The sequence below is a fragment of the Lagenorhynchus albirostris genome, chromosome 5 (genome assembly GCF_949774975.1).
Source record: "Lagenorhynchus albirostris chromosome 5, mLagAlb1.1, whole genome shotgun sequence".
In the NCBI taxonomy this organism is placed as follows: Eukaryota; Metazoa; Chordata; class Mammalia; order Artiodactyla; family Delphinidae; genus Lagenorhynchus; species Lagenorhynchus albirostris.
Genome location: NC_083099.1, coordinates 22,879,969 through 22,901,405, shown reverse-complemented (window position 1 = coordinate 22,901,405; position 21,437 = coordinate 22,879,969). Strand labels below are relative to the sequence as shown.

Genomic DNA, 21,437 nt, shown 5'->3' with positions numbered 1-21,437 from the left:
TTCTCACGGCTGCGGCAGAGTCCTGATAGTAGAAGAAAGTTTCCCTCCTAATAACTGAAGCAATTCACGCATTTGCAATAATAAAAACATTTTTAAAAGATGAGTAACTTCACAATTCTTTTTTCAATCTAAGATTCCCTAACTAAACTGATGGAGTCAAGATCTCTTGAGATTGACTGTGTGTCAGTGTATTTATAAACAGCCAAGTGGCCAATGTTTTGTGTTGGCAGCTAAAAGTCAGCCATTTTAGATCAAGGCTTGCAAGTGAAAAATTTTTTATTCTCCTCCATTTTCCTTTTGACTTAAGGGAGATTTAAACTGCATAGCCAGCTGGTAATACATACAACAACACTTAAAACACACATGTGGGACTTCCCTGGTAGTGCAGCGGTTAAGAATCCGCCTGCCAATGCAGGGGACACAGGTTCCATCCTTGGTCTGGGAAGATCCCACATGCCGTGGAGCAACTAAGCCCGTGCGCCACAACTACTGAGCCTGTGCTTGAGAGCCTGCGAGCCACAACGACTGAGCCCAACTACTGAGCCCAAGCACCGCAACTACTAAGCCCGTATGCCACAACTATTGAAGCCTGCGCGCCTAGAGCCTGTGCTTTGCAACAAGAGAAGCCACTGCAAGAAGCCCGTGCACCACAACAAAGAGTAGCCCCTGCTCACCGCAACTAGAGGAAGCCCATGTGCAGCAACCAACGCAACCAAAAATTTAAAAAAAAAAAAAAACGTGAAAACTTGAATCAAGTAACATGAAAGGCAGAGTCAGCTTAATTATTATTATCTTTTTACCTAATGTAACTGTGGCTTGCAAAACAGTTATAATAAAAAGCATTATTTTTCCAACTTCTAGAAAAAAAATACAGACAACTGAGCTTAAAATCAGAGTATATCAAGGCATTAACCACTTAGCTAAATCACCCCATTAGTGTGGTGTTGAAAAAGGGCATATGTATGTGTATGGATGCGTTACTTATGGTGGCTCATATATGACGCAATTATTTATACTGGAAAACAAAAATATGTGACCAGAGAGGGAGGATCCTTACCTTTTCAAGTATAGCGTTGCCTTGATGAGGATTGATGTTGTGCCGGCTTATTTCTCTCTTGTATTTATATTCATAAACTTGGTCAGTGATATTAATCAGCAGAGTTGAAGGGCTGAAGACCAGTTTTCCACAATCATACACAGTTCCACTTTCAATATCAGTTGGTGCTGTAGCGTATCGTAAAATTAATCCCATTACAAGGCCTAAAATAAAGAATAAATAATTGCACTGGAGAAATGTAATCTAAAATGTTCATTACTAGATGCTTTCAAATATATGATTTGTAACTTGTGTAGGTGGCAGGAGAAAGGGTCGTTGCCTGGTTTAGAAAATTGTTCACTCTTCCGTAGATACCAGCTCAACAGACTGCATCGTTAAAATATTTGCGATGGACACTGTTAATACTTCTCCTTTTTTCCTTCCTAATGGACCCACAGGTTTTGGAGAGAAGAGCTACCCACCTCTTCTATCCATCCAAGTGCTCAAGAAAACCTCGGCTCCATGAGAGATACTGTAATCTAATCAGTCAGGAGATGGAATTCCCCTGGAGAAAGTTTCTGGTCCACAGATCAGCACATATCTGAGACAGCCCCATCAGACTAAAAGGTTGCACTTATATACTGTGGTTAGGGGACAAGTGTTCTTATTCTCTCCCTCAGGATATGATCAAGACAATATGTTTCTCTACTTTTTGCTGGCAGGTATCTTGTGACCTTGAGGGGATATAGTCCAAGAACACAGTCAATATACTGAGGATGGTTGGACTGAGATATAGACAGAACCCAGGTCCTGGATGCCTTCACTGAGCCCTGGATCAACCTATCCTGGAGCTACCCTAATTCTAGACTTCCTGTTATGTGACATAATACATTTTCTAATTTTTCAAACAATGTAAAATCAAGTTTCTGCTTACCTGCAGCCAAATGCATTCTAATGATACAATATTCCCTTAGCAAAGAGTTGAACTCAAGCGACAGTCCTTGACTTTTGAGTTTACAGACTCTGTTAGGATGCTCATGGTAATCTGATAAATATGAACTCTCTTAATATTGTGGATTTATTAACAAAATCACGAAGAAACTTTAGAGGTCCACACATTCCTCAATTTAAAATTAGGATTGATGTATTTGTTTTAGGATAAATCCACAGTTCACTCATTAAAACATCAAAGTTTGGAGGTTTTAACCACTCTTTTGTAAATCTAGTCATCTAATGGCCTTTCATTTATTCAATAAAACATTTGTTGGGTGCACATTTTGTTTCAGACATTTATAGACTTAAAATAAAAATACAGTCCCAGTCCTGCAGGAGCTGAAGTTTATAAAGTGAAGATCCATAAGCAAACAATTATAATACAACGTGACGTGTGCTATGACAGCTGGTAAGTACCCTGCGTTATACGAGTATAAAGAGGAGACACTCCAAAGCTCTGTGAATGATGCAAAGCTTTAGATGAATCTTAAAAGGTCACATAAGATTTGTCCAGATGACCTGAATCAGGGAATGAGTTGGGATCCAGGCTGCACGTGTGGGTGGCAGCACGTGAGTTACGGCAGAGACAGATAATTGTTCCCTAGGATTTTTGTTTGCCAATGTGTAGAATAGTTGTCAGGAAGTGACTGCTTGGCCAGAGATTGTGTTTCCAGCTCTCTGGCATTTGGTTGGGTTCTCACCGATGGAATATAAGCAAAAGTGATGTGTGCCACAGCACTGAAGGAGTAGGTGAGTTTTCTCCCTTCTCTTTCCCCATTTATCATATGGATGGGGCAGAAACAAAGGCCCTATAGGTATAGGTAGACAGAGTCACCACACTGAAGAAATCTGCGTCCCTGAGACACCGGGTAGGGGAAAGCCATCCGCCAACCAGGAAAACCTGCACTGGACTGTTACTTGAGTGAAAAGTTAACTTCCCTTGTGTAGTCACTGAAATGTGAGTGGTTCTGTGTTAACAGTCACTAGGATAACCTAATAATATAATGTATAAATACAGAGGAATTTAAGAAATCTGATGGATTTAGGGAATCAGCAGTGGAGTAAGAAGAGAATAGGTGGAGAGAGACAGAGACAGAGACAAAGAGAGAGAAAAACTCTAGACCACAGGGGCCAGGTCATAAAGAGACTCCTCTGCCATGCTAAGAAGTTTTTATTTTTAACCCAATGGTAATATAGAACTATTGAAAGATTTTAGGCAGGACAGTAAAACAGTCAGATTTTCATATAAGATCTATCACTTTGGCAGTAATGTAGAGAGCTAGAGTAATAGGTGAGAATGAAAGCCGATTTCTGTCAAAAATATTTTTACCTTCCTTGTTCCTGCTTCAGTATTTGGCCCACTCCCCCATAATAGTGAGAAATATTTTATCTTAACCTTTGCCAGCAAGAAAAAATAAGTGACGGGTATGTAACCACCAAGAGCACTCGACCCATCATAGAACAGTGGGCAGGCTTCCATGTGCAGTGTCAAATGACTACAATAAAACAAGTCAGGAAAGAGAAGGGAAGACACACCACATACACTGCACATGGTTTAGGGTGCCTGTGTAAGAACGTCACTTTTCCAACACTCTAGTGGAATCCTAGGAAGGACTCGTTTTCTAAAAGTTACTTGGCAATTACCATGGATGATACTATGACCTCTGCTTTCTGCTAAGTGGAATATAAAGAAGGGAAACAAGGTACTACATGCATAGGGCCTGAATGGAGAGAACCTGTATTGGTAATATCTGAAATTCCCAAAGGGTGAGCCGTGAGCCGCTTATTTTTGCAATATGCTTTCAGTGCGGTAGCAAGAAGTAAACATGTAGTGTCCACCATTTTTTCTCAAGCAGGGAAAACAAGTATTTGTCATAATAACAAGTGCTTAGTACCTGGGTTTCTGTGGTTAAATTCATACAATGCCTCAAAAGCTAAATGGCCATGCCTGGCCCTCTGTACCATCTCTGGTTCCAGCATTCGAGAACGGCACACTGGAGTAAGTGGAGTAAGCTCCTCGCTGCCAGAGGTGACCAGATGTAATAGCCATGAAAATGCACCTTGCAGATAGATCTCCCACTACGAGGAGTATGTAGTCTGACCAATGGTCTGGAATTCATGACTGCAGTCATGCTGAACCCAGCCAATGACTGATCGCAGCAGGGGCACTAAGACAGGGATATGGGACTCCTCTGAAGGGTCACCATGGCTCAAAGACTCCACATCAGCTTTGCCCAACCTTTCTTAGAACTGCACCGCAGCCTAAACCTTTTCCTACGCAGCCTCCCCTCCTTCCCTCTCTCCACAGGGGTTGGTTGGGCTGCTCCAAGACCTGATAGCTGGCCCAGCATCCGCAGTCTCCCTCCCCATTTTTCCTCAAAGGAATTTTCCCCCAATAAACATTTTGCACAGCTAATCTCTCTCCAGCATCTGCTTCTTGGAGGACCCAAATTAACACACTAGACAGAAGGCCCTGGCCCTCCTTCTCCCCAACCCCAAGAGTTGAGAGGAATCAACATCTTGGCACAGTACAAGGGCCAGTGGGGAAGCTGCAGCCTCACCATGCACTCGGTTAAGAAATGCATCCAGCATTTGTGTGCAGTAGCAGCAACGAGAAAATCCTTAATGTTGGAGGCCAGACATCTACTCATAGAGCCTCATAATGCTTTTGACAGCCACTCAGAGCTTTAGCTGTATGCTGACACAAACGCAGAATGTTGAGTTAACACACTCCAGCCCAGTATTGCAGGACAGCAGGTGACAGATAAAGTAGGATTGCTAGTAGGAAGAAAATGCTAATGAAAAGGGGTTATTTTTATACTCCCACAAAGATACAGGGTAAACAGAGCATCAACCACTTGTGCACAGAAGAAGAAAAGAGGGGAATGTCTACCATGACTTATGGACACAAACCAGTACTCTCTTTGGTAAGCCACGAACCAGAACCCTACCTGCCCGAGGAGAAAAGGAGGCAGCCTGTCCCAGCAAAGCAATACCACAAACACATGTGTGCATAGCCCTGACCCCAGGTTGTATCCTCACAAGCATGACACTTTGCTGAGCTCTGTCACTTGGCCGGCTGGTGGCATTACCTTCTCCAAGCAGAAACTCTAGTCCAGATGCATCCCCTGGGTCTACAAGTTTGAGCATCTGGGCAACTAGGGTGACAGCAGTGGGAACTTGCTTTCTAGTGAACGCTGACCTTGCCCCAGAAGCACACAAACCCCCAAGACAGATCTTGGAAAACAGACCTCATCCCTAAGGTCCTCACAATCCTACAAAGTCCATCTCAAGTCCCAGCTGGGGGACCTGTGCTCTGATGCAGCCTGTACTCACTAAGTTCCCTAATCTTTGAGTACTTATAGTTTGCACCACACCCTTTCTGGCCCCATTTCATATAAAGATATATATTGTTCAGCACTGCTCTGTAGAGTTTGGCTTTGTCACCCCCATTGGATAATGAGACTGTTTAGGGCAGAAGCTGTGCTATTCTTCATCTCTTTTTTCTCTAGAAAAGCCAAACACTTTAGGCAGTTATAACCCAACTTTCTCCAAGTCCACAAACTCCCTTGGATTCAAGAAGAAAAGGATCCTCTGAGTTTATGTAGTTATGGACTACATACTACAGTTTATGTAGTTAGTATGTAGTTTGTGGACTTTCTCCAAGTCCACAAACTCCCTTGGATTCAAGAAGAAAAGGATCCTCTGAGTTTATGTAGTTAGTAGTTTATGTAGTTAGTTTATGTAGTTATGTAGTTAGTCAGTGACCGACATTTTAAAATGTCACATGTAAGGAGCATCACACCAAATGTTGTGATGTTCCTGTCCTTACAGAGCTTGCAATATAACTCTCATAGCGGATGCCTGACATACAGTTGACATGGTGATGTCTGTGGGAGAGGAAAGGAGGGACGCAGGAAGGAAGGAGGAAAGAGCCTCACGAGCACTCAAATGCGAAACATTTAGAAATATGAGCCTCCTCTTTCTGGACTGGCCCTCCATTCTCCACTTTGAAAATATGAGAAAACCCCACTCCCTTCCTCCCTCCTTCTGCTTTCATGCTACAGACATGGAAGGCGTTGCTCTAGGACTTGTGGGAATTATAAAAATGAATAAAATATGGCCCTGATCATAAAATATTAAAGTATTTTAATCCTACCAGGCGTCTTCCTTCTGCCCAATCCTATGATCCTGATTTCCAGTGAGAATAAGGTACAAGGGTTTCCTAAGTGTCTTCTTATATTAAGCCTGCATTTCATAACCAGTTCCCCTGCATCTTATTTAGTCATTCTACATGATGCTGAAATGTTATCCTAAAGAGAATTTTCTCAGAGGAATATAGATGGGGATTTACTTTTATATATAATGATCATATTTATATATAACGAAACGGATAACAGGATGGTTTTTAAAACACAACATGTTGAAATCTCTTTGGCTATGTTCAGACCAGTGATTGTGTGCACACACTATCACGCACACTGCCACACTGCATGGCACACTCCAGCGGGCTCCTTCCAGATTCTCTTCCTATACACATGCATCAGACTATCACACAGGTATATTTAAATGCCACGTGACATTGGAGAGAATTTAGGAGCCTCAAGAAAATGTAGTTAATACATGAAGATTGAAGAACTGAGTTTTGTAGTTCTTTCACTCTCTATGCACGGAGTGGCTACCAAGAATGATCTAAATAAATGAGGTATTGTCTCTTACTGAAAAAACAAGATAAATCCTTAAACTACGTAATATGATATTTCAACTTAATAAGGGTATCAGACACTGCTGATTGGCAACTCAGCATCTATCCCCTCTTTTTCCCAACAAAACCCTGATTTCTTCGGCTAACCATCCCTCCCCACATGTGCTCGGGGTAAGGTGACCTCTCTCTCAGTTCCAAGGGTGTTTCTATTCCCCTTGCTGATAATTGGTACTAGAAGGCATGTAACTCTATTCCTGTCAATAAAATGTGAAGAGAAGCTTGCTAGGAGGCTTCTTAGAAAAGTTCTGACATCCTAAAAGAGGGGCCGAGGAGAGATGAGCTCTCTTCTTCCTCAGGCTATTATTGTGCCTGGTCAGGACACCAGGAACTGCCATGCCCACCTCGCTCCCAGCCCGGCACTGAAGTCAGCACTGGGAATGGCAGAGCGGAGAAAAGGAAAAGAAACCTGCATCCTTGAAAACAACAGCAGTTGCTGAATCAGCCAGCCCTGAAGACTACTCTTCTCCAGACTTCTAGTTATGGGAGATAATAAATTGCCATGTTGCTTAAGTCTGTCTGAGTCAGGGTTCCTGTGACTAGCAGTGGAACACATCCTAACAGATACCGTTTTTTTTTTTTAACGAGTGAATGTACAAAGTCCCAAAGAACCCTAAAGGAGGGATCAACTAACTCTACCCCCTAACGTGTTAAGGAAGACTTCGCAGAGGAGCTTCCTAAGGATGCACTGGATTTGCAAGGGAGAGAAGAGGGCGTGGACTTTATAGGGAGAAGCACATGGAAATCAATAAGTGGGGTGCTAATCGGGAACATCGAGCAGTTTGGGTGGCCCACTAGGGCACCTGAGATCAAGGACCCCAGTGAGGGTGTTCAAGAGGGAGAGATGGTTGCCAAGAAGATCCTGAGGAAGAACAGAGTGAGCTCCTTTTGAAGAGGCAGATTTGTTCTGTTTCGGGGCAGAGGAAAGAGCGTTTGGAGAAAATTATCCGAAGAGAGAAAAGAGAATTGAGAAACAGTGGGAACATGGAGAGGAAGTTAACATCAGAAAGAGTGTCTATTTATGTGAAAAAGAATTTAACAAAGGAATTTGAGAAGAGGAATTTCAAGATGACAGGAATAAAATAAAGCCAAGGAAGAGTGTTCTTTACCACTCTTAAGACTTTTATAGTGGGAGACTCTTTAAGGCAGGGAATCTAAGATGTTATTTCAGTCACTCAGATTAAAAAATATGAACTAGGGATCCAAATGTGGAAATGAAGAAGGAAAGGGTGTGATAAATATTCGAAGGAAGCCAAATCGGTGGACACCATTTAACTGTAAGACGGTATTCACAAATATTAGATATTACGTGTTATCGCTACAATTTTTAACTGTTTACTTGATATTTATCCACCTCTACCATCTTATCAAAGCCTTTGTCAGAACACTGATTTAGAGAGATGATATAGGTTTGAGTTTCAAATGCTAAATGCATTCCCTAACATTTTCCTTTAGCAGTTTAGTTTTACACTGAGATTAGTCAGGGATAGAACCAAAAGTAAAAATATACAATGCCTTCTGGCTATTTAGGGCTTTTGTTCTCTCTCTGCCCTCCCACCAACCTTCTAAATTCAAAGGACTAAAGGAAGGTGTGGGTGTTGCTAAAAGGGACATAATTTATTGCTTTGTGCTGGCTCACTACCAACTTGCTTTGCTGAAGAAAAGCATCCCATAACGATTTCAGAACAGGTCTGTCTGGGGCATCTGCCCGCAAGAGTATCCCATGATATTCCAAGGTGGAAAGTGGTCCACGAAGCTGTTCCACCTTGGGATGCTTCATCCATTCAAAGTTCTATCTTCTCACAGGTTAGAGTCATATGCGAAATGACAGAGTCCCAACCATGAGATCTTCCACCATGGTAGGCTGCCCGATGTGCACATCCATCCTTGGTGCATACCAGACAACACACACATGCACACACTTGTGCATACAACAAACACACATTTCACAGCATTCCGGGATTCCTAACATAACACTATAGGTAACTTTTCTCTAGAAACTATCTCAGCCACAGCTTATATGTAGCTAATACCCTTCCTTGAAATCATCTTAGGAAGTTTACAAAAGAAATATAGAGATATCTACCTAGATAAATACTGACTAAAACAAAATGATTTCTTTTATAATGTTTACACAGAACAGTCTATTTTTTCTCAAACCAGAGGTGGAAATGTCACAAAGTATTCTAGATAGTGAAAGAGGAAGGGACTCTCCAATACATGGAGATTGTCTCCCAAACTCTCTCTTCATCACAGCAGGGTAATGAAGTGAGAAAGAAAAAAAGATAGGAGAAAAGGAGACAAAACTAGAAACTGGATGTTTCATTTTCCTAGTGGAGTAGTTCTCAGACTTTAGTGCATCAGAAACCTCTGAAAGTTTCATTAAAACACTGCTTTGCTGGACTTCAAGTTTTTGACTTAATAAGGCTGGGTCGGGGGCCACATATATACATTTCTAACAAGTTTTCAGGTGATGCTGATGCTTCTGGAACCCTACTGTGAGAAGCACTGTCTTGTAAGACAGCAGTTTCTACCAATACGACTGCCATCACAGTCATAGAACTCCATCAAAATTCATGTCACCTCAGGTTCATGCACACAGGTTTCATCAAGCTTGGAGAGCCCAGAGGTATAAGTAATTTTATCTTCAGTCTCTTCCAAAAATTTAATTCCATCAAACTAAGGTTAGATGAAAGCCTAGTTTCGCACACTCCACATGAATAAGGCATTTGCAGCTCCTTCCCCACCCATTCTGACAATCACAGGCATTTAAAACCAGAATCACTGTGGACTTGCAACACCGCCTTCCCTGATGCTGGGGCAGGTGTTTCCGGGGCAGCCTCATCACTCTCACTGGGACATTTCAACCCAGCTGCTTGGTGTGGATGTGCTTTCACAATATTGCCCCCACTGTCTTTCCCATGCTGGGCTTTTGGCTATGGACAGTATAATGTTTCTGAGGCCTCAAGGTAAAAAGAAAACTTAACGACCCACCTCCCTTTCCCAACCTCTCCTCACTCCTAACTTCCTGGGAGAGTTAAATACCAACAGCAGACTTTGACGAGAGGACAACTGTGGCCAGAATTTGAGAGCACTAGCTTCCAAAAATGGTGTTTCTCCCAATTATTGTGGGCAGCCTTGGCCATAGTTGTAAATTTTTTGTTTCTGTTTCCTTATATACAAACTGAAGATCCTCAGACCTTTTCTGCATGGATATGGTGATGATTAGCCATGAGGGTTAATGTGTAGTTAGATCTTTCAATCTCTGTCTTTCTTTTATAAACTTTCTAAAGTACTATCACCTGGCACAAAATAGACATTTATTAAGTAACGGCAACACTTCTAGGGCTAAATGTGTGATACAGGTGAAAGAATATGGGTTTTATGATCGTGGGTTTGAAGTTCAGCCCTGGTGGTTACCAGCAAGTCACTTTATGTCTCTGAGTGTTGGTTTCGTCATCTGTAACATAAAAATGACAATATCTCCCCCGTGCAACACACACATGCACACACAAACACACTCATGTTTGTGATACCCAGTGGCCTTATGGAGCCAAACTGCCAAGGTATGAGTCCCAGCTTAGGTACCTAGTACGTGTGACCTTAAGCAGGTTACTTAATTTTTGGTGCCTCAGTTTCCCCACATAAAAAATGGTTGTTGGGCTTCCCTGGTGGCACAGTGGTTGAGAGTCCGCCTGCCAATGCAGGGGACACGGGTTCGTGCCCCGGTCCGGGAAGATCCCACATGCCGCGGAGCAGCTGGGCCCGTGAGCCATGGCCGTTGAGCCTGCGCGTCCGGAGCCTGTGCTCCGCAACGGGAGAGGCCACAACAGTGAGAGGCCCACATACCGCAAAAAAAAAAAAAAAGGTTGTTGTGAGGATTAAATGAGTTAATATATGTAAAGTACTTATGACAGCATAATTCATACTGTAAATGCTATTTGTGTTAGCTATTTTTATTATTGTTACTTGTTATATTGTTATTTTTATTATATGTTATTTTGACATAATAAATGTTTAGCAAATATTAGTTTATCATGTTACCACTTGCCTAACCATTTAGACTATATATAATATCTCCATAAACAGTTTAAATCAAAAATTAATTTTCTTGATGTGCACACTCATTAGCCTTTAGAGTCTGAGATGGGATCCTTTGAGGCAACACAGTAGTTTGCTCTACGGGCTTCCTCTGTAGCTCCTTAGTGATTCAGAAGCACAGCAGGATACATAGGAGGTTATTTTCTTAAAATCAACTTTGAAAAACCTACACAGAGCTATACATCTTTGATTTTTTTCCACTTTTTCGAACTTTCCTTGGCTAACACTTTACAGCATGGAAAACCTGGCCCTGATCTCCGAAGCTTCTTAAAACCAACCTCTTTTTCCCCCAAGAGGGAAAGCAAGTTTAATTCATTAGGCTCTTAACCCTAATTACCTTTCCTGCAGATCCTTTCAAATTAAATCAGAGCCACTCCGGTTTTCATATGACATGCATCCACAGATCCCCAAACCCACAGCCAGACCTCACTGTTCGGATGGTATAACTTTCTCTCTTTGCCTTTCTAACAGGAATTCAACAGGATTTACTGAGCATTCCATATAAAATCAGAGCAGAACTGGAAGAACTAAGAATGGTAAAATAACACTAATTAAAATCCCATCTGGGAGAAAGACTCCGATGTCATTATAGGCTGGTAGGGTTCTGGGAAAAAAAGCTATTGGTTTGAGTTGGAGTGGCTGAGAGTTGCCTGATGGCTAATGTCAGTCTTAGCCTGAATTTTGAAGGACTTTTTTTTTTTTTTTTTTTTTGCAGTATGTGGGCCTCTCACAGCTGCGGCCCCTCCCGCCGCGGAGCACAGGCTCCGGACGTGCAGGCCCAGCGGCCAAGGGCCACGGCCCACGGGCCCAGCCGCTCTGCGGCACGTGGGACCCTCCTGGACCGGGGCATGAACCCGCACCCCCTGCATCAGCAGGCGTACTCCCAACCACTGCGCCACCAGGGAAGCCCTTGAAGGACTTTTGAAGCTGGAAGGAAGGTTAGTGAAATCTTCTATTTCATTTCTTCCTCATTTTATAGATAAGAAAACTAGGGCTAGAGATTAAATTGCTTGCCCAAAGTAATGTATCTAGCTACTGAAAAAAAAAATCATAAGGATTTAAAAACCCAAATCCCCAAGAGAGCATCCAATGCTTTCTCCATAAAGCATGCTACATTTGCATAAGTAAAAAGCCTCAGGAGGGCCTTGCAGGCAGGGAGAAGGGTGTGAAGTCAACATCTCCTATGGGCCTGGCAGTCAAGGAGGCAGGGCTGGACTGAAGCAGAGTAAAATGCATCAGCAGGGGAGAGCCACACCATGTCCACCAAGACAATTTTATCCTGAGGAACCTCCAAGCAGTGCTAGGATAAAATTAATGCCTTATGATTTTTTAAGAAAAATAGCTTTTAAAACCTTAGTGCTTGACTATGTAACTATGTTTTCTTTAAATCTTGAAAAACAGGCCGTTGAGTGAACTCAGTTGGCCTTATGAAACCGCTAAATATATTCTTAGAGCATCAGACATAGTCTAATAGGTTAATATAATATAGTTTAATGAATTCAAAATCTAAACTTTGTGGCTTAAAATTTCCCTTCAGCCCACTAAACAGTGAGCAAGATTTCCCCTTGTATTTGGAGACTGTCCCTTATATTATAAGGCTGTGAAATCAAAGGTAAAATTCTAAGAGATTTAAATTGTTCTGTCCCTAAACTCAGATCCCAACCCTCAAATGCATGGCATTATGAATGTCCTACAAAGTAAGGGAGCCCCCAGTGATGTGTAATGGAATTGTTAATGCTATCAGGGAACAAGGAGCAATTTTTCTTTTATGAACAACGAGCAATGGATACAGGGCCCTAAGTGAGCAGCGCTAAGTGCACCATCTGCTGCCAGTCAATATTTTGACCATTAATAGTCTCTTAAGCTTTTAGTCCAATTTAAGTGAATATAATCATGGCTTATACTTTAAGCCAGTTATGGATTCTAATCCTTTGATTCTGAAATAATGAGAGCTGTAGAATGTCATGAGACACAATTAGCAACCACTGTTCCTGGTGAAGCAAAAATATTGTTAAAATGCTGCCACTAATTTTTAAAAGCATCCTAGCACCCTTGATACCAAGAAAGATAGACTATTTGTATCTGGAGTATCAGAATTATCTCCAAGGAACTCCAGAGTCAAACCAGACACCACCCATGATTTTTCTTGGCCTCTACAACACTTCATATAATATAAGGTTAACAACTTGGAAATTGTTCCTAACAATAACTATAAAAGAGCAGTTAAATGTTGTTTGATCACTTTTCTCCTCACTTTTATTTAATTGCTCATTTCCTAAGACCCTGCTCCCTAAAATTTTTTAATTGGATTTCCCCATATACAGATAAAATGCATCAACATGTAGTGTGTCTTCTAAAAGATAAGTGACACATATCGGCAGAATAGTGACAGAAAGGCAAAAGGCTGGCTGGGCTGAAACAGGAAATCCAGGACCTTAGAAAAATATTTATGGTCCTTGATGCAGAGGAAAATGAAACGTTATACAAATAGTTGACGAGAGTAAGAGCAGTAGTCAGTCTAGTAGGGGAACTCTTAGTCAAATTCACTGATAAGCGTCAGGTACAGGACCAAGCAATTTTAGAAGATGTTTCATTACAAGCATATCTGTCTGTAAGATGGAGATGACTGAAGTGCAGTTTACTTTCAAGTGTTCATCTTCTTTAAGATAAAAAAAAAACTTTTAAAAGTTCAATGTGAACCATAGTTTTGTTTCTTTTCTTCCCCATTGATTATCACCAGGCCCCTGGCAGAACTCTCACAAGAGCCATGGCTTCCATCCTCTGGTGATGAAGGGGTTTATTTGGTCTTACTCTGAAATTTCATTCTTTTGGACTTTCTGGAAAATAGAATCTATCTGACTAATCTTGAAAGCATAAACAATATGAGGATGCATCTGGATCTCACAGATACATCTTCTCTCTACGACAATCATTGAAAGAATTTTATTTATTTTAAAATATCTTCAGCATCTCTTAATAGAGATAGCCCAGCTCGGTGGCTAATTACATGACCTTCATATCTCTGAGTCTTCATTTCCTTACCTGTGAGATGAGGAAGCTGGACTTACAATCTCTGACTCCTTCCCAATATATGAATTTCAAATTCAGTTACAGCTACTGGGAGATTCATTCACTTGGCATCTCCCTTCCCCTTACCATGCTAGTGGGAACCTGCTGTATAGCGCAGGGAGCTCAGCTTGGTGCTCTGTGGTGACCTAGATGAGTGGGTTGGCGGGGGAGGTGGGAGGGAGGTCCAAGAGGGAGGGGATATATGTATACATATAGCTGATTCACTTCGTTGTACAGCAGAAACTAACACAACATTGTAAAGCTACTATGCTCCAATAAAACAACAACAACAAAAGGTTTATCTGAATGTCCCTCTTATTTCTCTGTTGTAGTTTCAGACGATTTTATTACATCACTGACAGAAAGTCCCTAATAAATATTTCAGACATAACATTTAGATCATCCCTGAAGAAGAAATATGAGATGTCACCAGTGCTATCCATATGGACTATTTTCAGAGATTATCAGTGAGAACTCTTTTGAGATGAACATGAACCTTATCAGACCTGTGGATGAGTAAAATCACATGGACGCCGCCATGAGTAGCTATTCAGTTTAGGGGAAGTTCACTTCTTTGAGATTTAGTTTCTTCCTCTGTATAATGAGGTGGCTAGAGAAAATAACCTTTAAGATCTCCGTAAATTCCAACAATTATAATTCTATGCCAATAAAAAAAAATAAACAACACTAAAATAAAAGTCTTTTCACTGATTTATACAGCTCAAGATAACTCAAGGATACTAAAAATTCTAGTAATGGGATAGTTATACATATATGTGGATGTCTCCATAATTTTTATAATCCTTATACATTGCAGTGTTTCAGAACTTGCTTTCAATAACTCCCATATAAAAAAATTTATAAAAGAAGGACAGAAATCAGACAGCTTCACTTAATCCCACACAAACCTTAAGCTTAAACTGCCTTAAGAATAGCAATTTAGAGAAACACTATCTCAACTATTGCTCAATGTGCTAATATTTTTTCTTCTTTATTGAAGTATAGTCGATTTACAATATTGCATTAGTTTCAGGAGTACAGCAAAGTGATTCGGTTTTACATATATATACATACACACACACACACACACACACACACACACACACACACACACACACACATACATATATATAAAACCGAATCTTTTAAAAATTCTTTTCCAGTATAGTTTACTACAAGATATTGAATATAGTTCCCTGTGCTACACAGTAAATGTGCTAATATTTTATGACTTCAACCACAACTTAAAAGTATTTCATGCAGTTTTTAAGGATTAAAAGTTAATCTGGGAATTTTCATGTTAAAAAGTAAAAGTTACATTTATGTGTCGTGAGTACAAAGTATGTCTGAATTTTAATAGGTCACCAAAATTTAATCAAAAGTTTTACAAAACAGTGTCTCCATCATAGATAAGCTGAAATTGGTAAATGAGTCATAGTTCAATCAAATTCAGGGCTGTGAAGAAATCTTCCCCTCTAATAAAGGGTCATAATTTTAAAACCAGTGTTGTTTTGCTAAACTATATATAGCCCTTTAATTTAATGCCAAGAATTACATTGTTTCTGGCTTCTCAGATTACATCCTATATCCTCTTTGATTATTTATTAGAAGAGTCAGTAGAAAGCCTGGTCCACTGATGGTGGAGAAGGGCAGTGACTGGCGCCGAGGGCTTTACATCAGCTGGTGTCACTTCCCTTCTCTCTGACCATTTCTCTTTAACCTGATTGTAAGTTTTTCCCCTCAAATGAGAGTCTTGTTATGTTTTTTAAGTCCCTCAATGGAAAGGAACTTAACTGTGCTCTGAATGGACCAGCACATCAGTCTCCTGAAAGAAATTACACTGCTTAGCCTAAAACTTCTGCCTTCTAGCTCAAGTATCTCACAGTGGGATCCAGCTAAGGCATCCGATTTCTTATGGTCTCAAATCATGACTGTACATTGTTCTCATCAGGACATCATATGGTTAGCATATAAAATGTGCACGGATCCTGTTCCCTGAAACTCGGGGGTATAAGAGGCTTTAGGACTTCCAAAATAAGGGAAGTGAAATATAAAAGTATATTCTTTACTATGACTTATAACAATGCCTCAGCTGTTTCCACTGTGTTCAAAGTTCCTATCCATTATGAGGCTAAGAGTGGTAAAGCAAACTATTTCATAAATCAGATCAGTTTTAAAACCACCAGTGTCTTACACTTTACTTTAAAAGATGAGAGTACATACTGGAAAATCTCTGTCACACTTTATTAAGCTTTCTGAAAGGAATGACATGGTAAGTTGCACAGAAAGAGCAATACTTGGGAGCTTAAAAGGTTAAATTCTTTTCCACACCTTGTCCCTCCCTCCAAAAAAGACGATACATAGTAAATCATACTAATAATAACTAGAAATTATGAAATCAGGCTAAGAAATGAAGAGCACTGCATAAAGAAACTTGTGTATTATAAGAAAATAAAACATGCTCATATAATTAAAATAGATTTGAACAAAATTACTCCAGTAGTAGGGGTGGAATACATACGTTCTGCAAGTTTTCTTCTTGAAACTAGTTGATGTAAGAGGATTTACTCAATACATGTTTAAGTGATGTTATTTCTAGAACTTTATAAAGCCCATCAGCCCCTCCAGTGAAAGAAGGCTGCTCTCTGTGACTTCCCAATGTCTATCATTACAAAAACAAACAGCTAGCCCTGTTTGTCTCCCCACATGACAATGGACCTGCATCTGTCGACAGGCTCGCATTATGTGCTGCGTGAGAACATGACTGTGACATTTACTCTTGTGACAAGGCAAATTTTGGCAGCTCATCTGGATAGAGATGAGCATTCATTATGCTGCAGCACCTTTCATCAAGCTAATGACATTTCAATCAGCATGTTTTCTCCAGTTTCGGTACTTTGCCATCTGAGCACAAGTCTCTAATTACGCCCAAGCAACAAGTTTCACATCAATCCTACAGTTTCTGCACTCACCGTACACCATCGCTCCTCCGGTTTCATGCAAGAAGCGAAATCGATGATTTTTAAATAACCAGATTGTCAAAATGGTAAGGATGAGCAAAAAATTAAAGACAAGCAGCTCCACCGCTCCCTGATGTTGAAACTGATACTCGTCCCTCTCTGACATGAACCTTTGCTGTCTCTCCATTCTCCAGTCTACTCGGGATTCCTTAGATAAAAACCTGGATAAGGACTGTTTTATCAAGGTTTGCCTAAGACGGTCTGGCTGCCTGAGGATTTCAGGATAACACTGCCACTTAAGTTGCTACTTCATGAGCATTCTGCCTTGGCTTAGTATTCAGATGGCTTCTAGTTACAACTTCCTGTTTCTCTCTTAAAGCAGCCTCGTCTCTTTTCAAACTCCAGAGTGTGGTTTCATCATCAACTCTTACTGTCTTTAAATGATTCATTCCATGAAATTAACTTTCATATCGGACAAACCTGCTATCAGTCATTCTGAGATCTTGAGTCATGATCTTATCGTTTAGAACAAGTCTTCTTAAGCTGCATAACAGGTGAATTGTAGATTAATAATAAAGCAGATCACCTTACATCACCAACATTTTCTAAATTCAAAAAGCCAATTCCTGAATCATAACCTCACTCACATGCGAGATTTTTCCTTTCCAACCAAAGCCTAGCAATGTGATGGGGACAGACTGAAAATGATTTCACAAGGATTTTTTTTTTTTAAGTTTAGAAGCAAGAAATAATTTTGTCTATGAATGTCCCTCTGGTTTTATATAACTGGTAGTCACAAGAGCAGTGTTTAAACTCTGAATCAATTGCTTTTCTTTTAACAAGAATAAATGAAAGCACAAGACAAAAAGAATTTTGTCCTATCTCTACAGCTGTGTGCTGTTTTTATATGTTGAGTCAAAAAAGAAAAGAAACTAAAGACGTGTCTTTGAAGGAAGGAACCATACAGCCATTCCCAGTAATGCCACATTTGTGGATTTCTCTTTGTAAAGCTCCTGGTCCAGACATTCAGGACCCACAGAATCTAGCACAGATCACAAACCTCCTCTGTCCTATATGCAAAACAATGTGGTTCACTGAGGAATAGTCTGCCACCAACAATGAAGTTTCCAGAATTCCAGGGCACAGACAGTGATGATTCTTCAGATCATCTTGCATTTGGCAGGTTAGTTCTGTTTGAATTAAGATTCTTATGCTTTTTGAAAAAGATCAAGATAACGCTACCATAGGCTCTGCTGTTTTCTTAGTAATTGTTATGATTCGTTTGCCTTATTGGTCTTATGATACATTTAGATACAGGGTTAAGTGAGGTTCTTCATCATTTCATGATATTATTATAACTCAGAGGTTGTAATAATCATCTAGTATACCCATACTTGACGGAATTAGTATTCAGTTTATATGGTGTAAGTGATTCATTGAGTAGGATGAGTCCAAATAGAGCCTCAGAATATCTTGTCACCAAAAGCTAGAGGTCAAACACATGATATATTGGGGGCTAAACTAGCTCCTCAATAACAGTTTTACCCACAGAGAAAGTCTATCTACCACTTAATATAAAATTCTGCTGTTTCAGCTTCTTTGCCTTCTGCAACTTTTGAAGCTGATTTCCTGAGTTTAAGTCAGCAGGGGGTATTTATGTGGGTTGCAGATGTTCTTTTAACACACTACCCTTTTTGGCAGACATATCCATGATGACTAATATTCAAACTGTTTTGAAATCTGTCAGATAATGCTTGCAAGCATTTCATGAAGCTTTGCTAGCAGGTTCTACCTTTACAGTTTTGCAACCCCACAGGTCTAGTCTTGAGTTGTTAGATTTACAAGATAACCCAACTTCAAAACGTGGCAATTTCCTATCTTTTTTTTCTTTTTCTTTTCAGTCACCATTTAATTACTTTGGTTTCCTTTTAATAATGATGATTATTCCATCTGGCCAGAATAAACTTTCTTCGGTTGTCTTATTACGACATCCAATTTCACGCTCTTACCCAATGAAGCAACTCAGTGAGAGGATTAAAGACCTATGGAATGTTTTGATTGGCTAATACACTGTTTTTAAAAGTCCTAAACTTGATGTCAACATATGAAAAAAGGTATATTTCACATAAAAAGATCAGACACATGGTTTCTCTAGAAAAAAAACTGGTAAGATTTGGCACACTGGACCCTCTTTCCCATGTGGCCACAACCTGTGAAGGCTGAGGGGGTTCCTGTTTGCCACAAGTCCCATTCATTCTATTTCACTCATTTATGTTCCCTGCATGACCCCTACAGTCATTTGAACATGTGGCCCCTGGTTCACTCCAGGAATGGAATACATTCACCATTCTATTGTCCAGTCCTGATACTGTTTAACATTAGGATGGGAAGCTGAAAAGAAAAGGGGGTTTAGGAAACTTTTCCAATTCTTCCATTCAGAAAAGTATTTCAATTCCTCCTATCTTGTGTTTTCTTCTCAGAATATCATTTAATATTCTTAGGTACCAAGAAAAATAAGAAAACTAAGTAGAAGCACATATTACTTTGGTATCTACTATAAACCAGGAAATATGCTGGGAAATTTAATTTAATGTAATAGTCATAAAAACCCTACATGTGAGGCACTTAAGGCTCAGAGAGGGTTGGTAATATATCCAAGGTTGCACAGCCAGTAAGGGTTAAATTCACACACAGGGTTTAGTGGCATTAAGATGGCATTTTAGCTGGGGTGATCAATTCACCTTGCCTTGTTAGAGACTTTCGTGGTTTTAGGACTGAAAGTCCTGTATCCCAGAAACTCCTCAGTCACAGGCAAACCAGCACAACTGGTCACCCTAATAGCCAAGGTTCTCCAAATTTACAAATCCTGTACTATCAAAAATGACTGCTCTTTATGAGATTCCTGAGGGAGATATCCACAAAAAGAAGAATATCTATTAAAAATTAAGGCAATATTGTATTAGCTGGTGACATAAACCTTAGTACTAGGGCTCTGATGAAGTTGGGATCTCAAAACTTAAATACAAAACTTAAATACTCCCAAAGAAGAATTCTTGATTGTCCCTTAATTCAGATCTTAACACCTATTGGCCACTGAGTCAAAGGTTCTTGCTGAAAGATACAACATGCCAGTAAGAGGAAGGAAGTAAAGAGAAAAACAGGATGGCCGAGCTTATGCAGTGAAATTCCCCTGACTCAGCTTGCCCATCTAGTCTCATGGAAGGAAAAACTTGAAGAGAAGAGATTTCCAAGCCAAATAACTTGGTGTAGCATAATAACCCCACCCTTAGTGAACGTGACCAGTTAGAACCCATAGACTGTCTTTCATAATCTAGCCAATCATTTGAGAGTTCCTTGCTCTTGGAGAGGACAGTGGAGATTGTGGGCTCAGAGGATTGAGAAGGGAAACTTTCCTGGGGTGAGGAGAGATGCTGAGGGTTCTTCTTCCCTGTTCCCTAGAGCCCCCACTCTGACCAGTCTTAGTTCTCTCTCAACCATCGGGCTTAACGGAAAATACTTAAGTCAATTCAGGCCCTGGGTTAGAGGAAAATCCCACTTCCTCATTCACTTGGCCTTTCTCCTGACACATATCCCTCTCTGAGACCAGTGAGATGGCAGTTTCATATTTTGCCCCGAAAGGTTCTAAAATAGACCAGGACAGGACTGTAATTAAGTTTACTTGAAGGTCACACAATGCACTAAACTGAAGATTCACCCCCTATTCTATTTTCAAACTTGCCATAAATCCATCTGTTAAAGTAATTACATGAGGCAACTATTAGACTGGGGTGATGCTAATGCCTTGGTCACCGTATGCAAGCAAACCAAACCTAAGCCAGAGTCAATGTGCTCGAATCCAAGAAAATGAAATTTAAGAACAACCAATCACAAACGGCCAACTAAGATTTCCCAAATAAGGCAACCATGAAAGCTACAGCAAATCAGATACTGCCCTTGCTTTGTTTCCCTATCTTTTCTACAAAAACTTCTCTCTAAGCTTCTGTTGGTGGAGTGATCCTAATCACTTTCAGTTTGGTGCTGCCCCAGTTTGAATGGACGTATGCCCAAATAAACTCTTGAAAATGTTAATGTGCTTCAGTTTATCTTTTAACACATCTTAGCTTTCCCTACCCTCCAAAAATCACGTTAGCATAAAAATGTCCCTGATTTGAACAATATGAACTGCTCCCATTAGTAGATTCCCACAGAGAAATGAAAGTTCAAAAATTTCACAGAAAGTTAAATTCCATGTAAACACTTGGACAGTATTAAGTCCCAAAGACATTCACTGCCTAATACCTGGTTTTCCTCTTCAGACTCTGAGTCTATGGGACCAAGGACCATGAACCCAGGACATGACCCCCAAGTGCATGTTTTTTCCACTGCTCTTCATTATGGCGGCAAAGTGAAATAAAGTTTACTGAAGACTAGTGAGAATGAGAGGGCTTGTGTAATTTCATTAAACAACTCATATATAGAAACACGTGTGCATGAATGAGGATCTCGTCCTTCTTCT

The 21,437-nt window shown here is 40.3% G+C and overlaps 1 protein-coding gene across 13 annotated transcripts in view; it reads right to left on the bottom strand.

Annotated features, from left to right (window-relative positions):
- SLC9A9 (solute carrier family 9 member A9) overlaps positions 1–21,437 on the bottom strand; it is a 658,568-nt gene that overhangs the window by 519,925 nt on the left and 117,206 nt on the right. For 8 of the 13 annotated variants that reach the window (XM_060149673.1, XM_060149670.1, XM_060149671.1 and 5 more), the window contains one exon: positions 1,058–1,260. In XM_060149673.1, the coding sequence (XP_060005656.1) occupies positions 1,058–1,252 (195 nt within the window). In that variant the 5' untranslated portion in view covers positions 1,253–1,260. Of the gene's footprint in view, positions 1–1,057; positions 1,261–16,933; positions 17,228–21,437 lie in introns of those variants that run through there. The other 5 variants (XR_009540645.1, XR_009540648.1, XR_009540646.1 and 2 more) reach the window with 1 other exon arrangement.